Source organism: Sardina pilchardus, chromosome 4, assembly GCF_963854185.1.
Source record: "Sardina pilchardus chromosome 4, fSarPil1.1, whole genome shotgun sequence".
NCBI lineage: Eukaryota > Metazoa > Chordata > Actinopteri > Clupeiformes > Clupeidae > Sardina > Sardina pilchardus.
The window spans coordinates 17,079,579-17,087,269 of NC_084997.1; the positions used below are offsets into that span (position 1 = coordinate 17,079,579).

General features: G+C 54.4%; 1 protein-coding gene across 1 annotated transcript in view; it reads left to right on the forward strand.

The window, feature by feature from the left end:
• The first annotated feature begins 479 nt into the window (after positions 1 to 479).
• The window catches only part of irs2b (insulin receptor substrate 2b), a 16,493-nt gene continuing 9,281 nt past the window's right edge, over positions 480 to 7,691 (forward strand). The window contains exon 1 of the mRNA XM_062534392.1: positions 480 to 4,363. Within this exon, the coding sequence (XP_062390376.1) occupies positions 688 to 4,363 (3,676 nt within the window). The 5' untranslated portion in view covers positions 480 to 687. The remainder of the gene's footprint in view (positions 4,364 to 7,691) is intronic.

A 7,691-nucleotide genomic window follows, 5' to 3' on the forward strand; every position in this document is an offset into this window, starting at 1 on the left:
TAACTTTGACCTTCGTAAGTCAGATGAGCTACTTACTAAGGTTTCTGACCATAAGTGACTCAGACTAAGTTCCCATAGAGCTGGCACAGGACGACAAAACGGGTAGGCTAACAAAAATGGAAATACACTAAATGAGAATTCAAATACATATGAGGCTGACTGTGGCAAAATGCATTGACATAAACAGTTAGATTATTATTAGTCACCCGCATATAGCGTAGAGGAACACTCTGGTGGTTCTACGGGAGATCTGGTGAGTGAGACGAAGACGGAGCGGCCAGACTCCAGTGGGAGGGACGTATTCTAGTCAGATAGGTTCGTTTTACTACCATTCATTCTCCACAGCCAATGACTCCAATGAGCCTATCAGATAGGCGGTTCAGAAGGTACGCCTTCCCCGAAGGTTGCACCGCCTTATAGGCAGTGTGTATTTTTTTTCCTCCCTGCTTTTTTTGTAACCAAAGCTGGGATGTGTAGGACGTCACATGTTGTTTTTCCTCTTCAGTTCAGTCACTTAGCGATATGTGTTATTTACTGGTTAACTGTTACGCACGCCGTATGCGGTGGTCAGAGCTTGGAATGAGATAGAAGCGAGAACTACAAACGAGTTTCTCCTCCATTTGAGCTTTCAAGGGGAGAGAGAACATACAAGTTAAGCGAGAAAGTGAGAGTTTTTAGGACGCGAGAATGGCGAGTCCGCCGCAAACTGGAGTGCATTTACTTTCCAACGTTAACGTGAATAACAACAACATTAAGAAGTGTGGATATCTGAAGAAACAGAAACATGGACACAAGAGATTCTTCGTGTTGAAGGAGCAGAGCGACGGCTTCCCTGCCCGGCTGGAATATTACGAGAGCGAAAAGAAATGGAAGAACAAATCGGCAGCTAAGAGGGTTATACCCCTGGATTCCTGCTTGAACATCAACAAGAGGGCAGACGCCAAACACAAACACCTCATCGCCCTTTATACCAAGGACGAGTATTTTGCCGTGGCCGCAGAAAATGAGCAGGAGCAGGAAAATTGGTATCAAGTCTTAACGGATTTAATGAATGAGGGGAGAGTGTATGACGGATCGTGTAATTCCGCCTCATCGCTGGTGGGTTTTGACGAGGCAAGCTACGGTATGATTACGCCGGTAAACGCCGCTTACAAGGAGGTTTGGCAAGTAAATTTGAAATCGAAAGGACTGGGTCAGACTCGGAATTTAACGGGAGTATACAGACTTTGTTTATCAAGCCGGAGCATTAGCTTCGTCAAACTGAACTCGGAGGTGGCGTCCGTCAGTTTACAGCTGATGAACATTCGGAGATGTGGCCACTCTGACAGCTTTTTCTTCATCGAAGTGGGAAGGTCCGCGTCCACTGGTCCTGGTGAACTCTGGATGCAGGCGGACGATTCCGTTGTGGCTCAGAATATTCACGAAACTATTTTGGAGGCCATGAAAGCGATGAAAGAACTGTCAGAATTCCGACCGCGCAGCAAGAGCCAGTCCTCAGGTACAAACCCCATCTCCGTGCCCAGCAGGCGGCATTTGAACAACCTCCCGCCGAGTCAGACGGGGCTGCTGCGCCGCTCTCGGACGGACAGCATAGCCGCCACGTCTCCCGTTACCAAATTTTCATCGTGTCGGATAAGAACGGCCAGCGAGGGCGACGGAACTATGGCACGCCCGATGTCAGTGACCGGCAGCCCCATCAGTCCCAGCGTGAACCGTACCCAGCTGAGCAGGTCCAACACAGTGACAGCTCGCCCTTGTCGGACATTTGAATCCCCCTCCCTGCAGCATAGCAAATCCATGTCCATGCCCGTGTCTCACTCCCCACCCTCAGCCACCAGCCCCGTCAGCCTGTCGTCCAGTTCTGGGATCGGCTCCAACCTGGACAGCGCTCCCCGCCCGTCGAGCTGCAGCGCGTCTGTCTCGGGGTCGCCTAGCGACGCCGGCTTCATTTCCTGCGACGACTGCGCCTCCAGCCCCGGGGACGGCGCGAGGGGCTACCTGCTGGCCTCCAACCGGAGCAACACCCCCGAGTCGTTCACCGACACGCCGCCCTCGCAGGGGGACCTGCACGGCTACATGCTCATGGAGCGCCGGCACACGGGGCTCGCCCCCTTCTCCCACGCCGGCCAGCGGCTGTCCCAGGACGGCCTGCTCCTGGACCTGGAGAAGGCCTACCGCAAGAGGACCCACTCCCTTACCATGCCTCACCAGAAGAGGGCGCCGGCACAGGTCTCCTCGGCCTCGCTGGACGAGTACACGCTCATGAGGGCCACCTACACCACCGCCGCCTCCGGCAACGGCCTGGGCGGGGGCCACGCCTCCTCCTCGTCGGGCCGCAGCTCGCACACCGCCTCCCCAAAGGTCACGTACCCGGAGGACTACGGCGACATCGAAATCGGATCCCTGCTCAAGAGCCCCGGCGGGGGGCCCCACCTGGCCAGCGAGGACGCTGGCTACATGCCCATGACCCCCGGCGCGGCGGCGGCAGGAGGAGCGCTCCCGGGAGGCAAGGACGACCCCTACATGCCCATGAGCCCCATGTGCGTGTCGGCCCCCAAGCAGATCATCAACCCCCGGGGCCACCACGTGCTCCCGGCCTCCGGTTCCGGCTCCGGTTCCGGCGGCTTCCGCACCAACTCGCCCGGCGGCAGCAGCTGCTCGCTGGAGGACAGCGGCTACATGAAGATGCTCTGCGGCTCCAAGCTGTCCATGGAGAGCTCCGACGGCCGGCTGGGCAACGGCGAGTACCTCAACATGTCCCCCGTGGACCCGTCGTCGTCCTGCGCCGTCTCCCTCACCCCTCCCGACTACTTCCTGGCCTCGCTGGGCCCCGCCGAGAGGCACCACCTGCAGCAGCAGCAGCAGCACCCTTTCTCCCACGCCATGCAGCGGGTGCCTTACTCCTTCAACTCCCTGCCTCGCTCCTACAAGCAACAGCAGCAACAACAACAACAACAACAACAACAGCAGCAGCAGAACGGGAACAGTGACCAGTACGTGCTGATGAGTCCGCAGGCGCAGAGGATCCTGGAGGAGGCGTCCGATGCCGGACGATGCTCTCCCCAGCGGCAGCCCGAGTCGGCGACGACGATCGTCGGCCTCTTGCCCTCCTCCTCCTCGTCCCCCTCCTCCTCCTCCTCCTCCTCCTCCTCCTCGTCCGGCCCGTCTCCGGTCCGGCAGGGTCTCGTGCACCGCGGCCGCCTGAACCGGCCCTCGCGCCTCTCCCTGGACACTCTGCCCACGCTGCCCAGCATGACCGAGCACCCGGTGCCCTCCGAGCCCAAGAGCCCCGGCGAGTACGTCAACATCGACTTTGGCGCCCAGCACGTCTTCACGCCCCCCTCGTCGTCGTCGTCGCCGCAGCCCTGCAAGGTCCCCTCCTCTTCCTCCTCCTCCTCCTCCTCTTCATCGTCGTCGTCGTCTTCGTCGTCGGCGGGCGGGAGCCCCTTGACCTCGTCGCTGGGCTTCCCCAACAGCCAGAGGGGATCCCCGGTCCTGTCGGACTACATGAATGTGGACCTGAGCTCGTGCTCCCCGAAAAGGGAACTGGTCACCTCCGGCCTGGACCCGCTGGACTCGCTGCCGGAGCTGTGCCCGTGCGAGGAGAAGGACGAGGGCACCGACGAGGAGGAGAGGGAGGGGGTGACGTACTCTCTGGCGCCGCCTGCCGTGCCCGCCTGCCCGTCGGTGAGCGCGAAGGACGACTACACGGAGATGACGTTCGGCGGAGGGGCCGGCTCCCCCGCTGCCCAGTCCAGCTGCGGCAGCCTGCAGTCGGCATCGGCCGGCGACTCCGCTCAGCTCACCACCAGCCCCACCGTGCGCGTGCAGAGGCTGACGCTGGCCGACGCCGCTGCCGCCGCCGCCGCCGTGGTCAGCACCGGCGCCTGCGGGGGGATCGAGGCGTTCCTGCTGCCCGGCGGCTCCCCGCCCGTGCTGGTCTCGGACCCCGACCGGGGCGCCAAGGTGATCCGGGCGGACCCCCAGGGCCGCCGGCGCCACAGCTCGGAGACCTTCTCCTCCACCACCACCGTGACGCCCGTCTTCCCCTCCTTCGCCCACCCCGCCCGGCGGCACGCCAGCGCGTCGGTCGAGAGTGTTCCGGCGACGGTGCGCGACAGCGAGAGCGCCGAAGAGGGGCCCTCGTACTCCTCGTCCAACAGCCCCATGTGCCGCCAGACGTCGGCGGGCTACCAGAACGGACTTAACTACATCGCCTTAAACCTGATGGACGAGGGTCTGCCCGGGTGCGACGCTCTGGTGCGCTTCAAGGCTACCAGCTGCTGCAAAGGAGGCATCAATGGAATACACGCCAGTCCCTATGCCAGCCTTGGCTTCAAGGAAACGGCCACAGCCGTGAAAGGTGAGCTGAGAGATTTATTTTTTTTTACTTTCTTTGGTGGCTAGTTTCTCTTTCAGTGCTGTCAGACAGGGGCTGATATCCCTGAGTCATGGTTGTTGTTACATTTTTATTACCATCTGCCTGCTCCCTGTAAGAGTGATATAGAATTTAGTTAGGTGCACTTCTTCTCTCTTGCTGTGACAAACAGCCCAACTCAGTTGTAAGTAAGACACAGTTGTGTAATATTCTTCAAGGAGACTCCAGAACATTCATATGTGCTCATGTGGTGCTTTTTTTTTTACCCTACTTGGTGTGCTGGCTCTAGGCTCACTTAAGCATGTAGAGTTGAAGGGACACAGCAGTGAATGGAACACCCCCCCAAACACACACAGTGGCTTCCTTAGTAGATTATTTTTGTCGTGATATGATATCGGTTTGTTTTTATATAAATTGTTTGATGTGATTCCGAAGTGTACTGTACTACGCAGTACTGTTCACGTTGTATGAACGCATGACGTTTTTTTTTCACGACACGAACTGTTGTAAACACGCACCGGAAAACGCTGCTGATATTCTGATGCTCGTGATTGCGCAGAATAATTTCGCGTGATGATGAGCGCACTTGAAGCGACGTCAGAGCGAAATATGACGCAGTTCTTATTCTGAAGCTCCATGCCAGTGAGCACCCACACGTAAACACCTCTAAATGTTGTTGCGGATGAGTAAGATGGTGCAGGCAGGGAAATTCGATATCGAAAATGTTTTTCAGACGCAAATATCACAACACGCAATCGTATTATTCAGCCATAGATATTTTTTCTCGCGTGTTGATCCTATTAGCCTACATAATCGTCGCTGTGGCAGGCTACGTTATGCAATAACGCCAGGCAAGTGCAAGTCATCATGCCTGTTTTTTGCAAACTGCTGTAGATGAGGAAACGGATAGTTACCATACCGTGGGCAAATGTATTGTTGTGAAATGACATTCATCTTTGGCCTGTGGTGAGTTTGTTGCTGTTAAACAGCAGGGAACCACCCCTCCCCCCGCACACACTCAAACACACACACACACACACTGGCTCTCACACGTTGCTAATCTGACATGTGCCTCCTTATGCATGTGGTTGAAGCAGAGAGTGGGCAGGTTCTTCCTCCCTCCCTCACTCCCGCTCGTTCGCTCTCTCTCGCTCTCGCTCCCTCCCTCTCCCTCTTGCTCTTTGGTGCCGTGTGCAGTAGTGGGCCATCGGCCCCCCGGAAAAACAAGTGAATCAGTTGTTTATCACTTGTCAGGTAGCAGGTTTCAGGGATGGAATGCAGGCGGTGTGCAAAGGTCGCGACAAGAGGTGAATACGCGCTTGTTTTTCTAGCATGACTGCTGTTTTTTTCTCTCCAGATTTCTCGGCCCTCACTCCCTCCCCGTTTATTTTTTAGGAGTGACACGCCTTTTCGTGGGTTTTTTTCGGTTTCAAAAGCTTTGGGGTGGGGGGAGTTTACACAAACGTGAAACAAAGTTATCTGTCAATGAAATATGCAGCCAAACGAAAACATGCACTTATGCAAGGCTTCAAGTGATGCCTGGTTCCCTCTTGTTTGTTTATATGACTGTACACAGAACAGGATTGTGAGTTGGAACTTGCAGCTGTCATATTGTGTGTGTGTGTGTGTGTGTGTGTGTGTGTGTGTGTGTGTGTGTGTGTGTGTGTGTGTGTGTGTGTGTGTGTGCGTGTGTGTGTGTTTGTTTGTCTGTGTGTGTATTTAGTGTGTTGATATCGTTTATGTGTCTTGTTTGCAGAGTGTATTGTGAATTTTATGAATGTGAGTGTGCACGTGTGTATGGAGGATGTGTGTGTGTGTGTGTGTGTGTGTGTGTGTGAGTCCTCTTGGTGTGTTGCTGAAAGGAGTACCCCCAGACCTGTGGTGAAACTCTTAACGCAAACATGGCAAACACTCCAGGAGCAGGATCCAATTAGGAAAGCACGCGTCTGCTCTCACTCTACGGGAAGAGGAGGGCCTCACACACACACACACACACACACACACACACACACACACACACACACACACACACACAGATGAATGTCACTCTATAGATACAACACACACACACACACACACACACACACACACATTGAGATACACATGCAAAATTCTCTCACGCACACGTACACTGTACACAAACACTACACACAGACACACTGAGAAAACAGCACAGCCTCCTGTTAAGTGTTTTTCGAGTCCGGCCAAGAACGCTGTGGGTGAGCTGAATGCATGTGGCCTCCGTGAATGTAAGCGTACACTGAGCTGAGCTGTATTTCTGGTAAAGCAGGTGTTTTTGAAGAGAAGTAGTAAAGGTTTTTCCTTCTTCTCTCTCTCTCTCTCTTCTCTCTATCTTTCTCTCTCTCTCTCTCTCTCTCTCTCTCTCTTGGACGGAGCAGAATAATATGGCCTTAGGCTATAGACTGCGTAGGCGGAAGAGAGGGAGGAGCAGACCAATGTTTTTCTCACACACAGTCCCCTTCTCGCACATGCACACACAGCGTGCGCGCAACACGCACGCACACACACACACACACACACACACACACACATATTAATTATGTATATATATATATATATATATATATATATATACAGTAGATATAGATAGATTGATAGATAGATAAACAAACAAACAAACAAACAAACAAACAAACACACACACACACACACACACATTGATACAGTGTGCTAGCTGAACAGCTTGTTTATTTAGTTATCAAATGGAGTATGAAAACCCAAGCACATTCATGTGCGTCCCTCTCTATCTGTCTATCTCTCTGCATCTGAGCGAGTCTGTTCGGTGCCACGCCGCACCACAGTCAGGGCAGAGTGAGAAGGCTAAGCTCTTGTTTACTACTGACGAGGCAGGCCGGCCGGGCACATTTCCCACTGACCTGGAGGAGCCACCTCCTCCTCCTCCTCCTCTTCCTCCTCCTCCTCTTCCTCCTCCTCCTCCTCCTCTTCCTCCTCCTCTTCTCCTGCGATTCAACCTCGGCGCTCTCTCTCCTTGAGGCTGAGCCACGTTCGCAGACAAATAATAACCCAAACCGGAGCCATAGGCAAACATACACACACACACATAAACACACACACACACTCACACACACACACACACACACACACACACACACAATCTTAGTTCTTATCAGACCTTGGTAAATGTCAGGGGTTTTGGTATAGCATGTTTTTGTCCACTCTGGAATGTGGAATATTTTTAGGAGGGGAGCGGTGGGGGTTGGGAATAGGTTTGTGTTTGCTTGGCACAGGGCTGGTTGTACTGCACGTGTGTGTGTGTGTGTGTGTGTGTGTG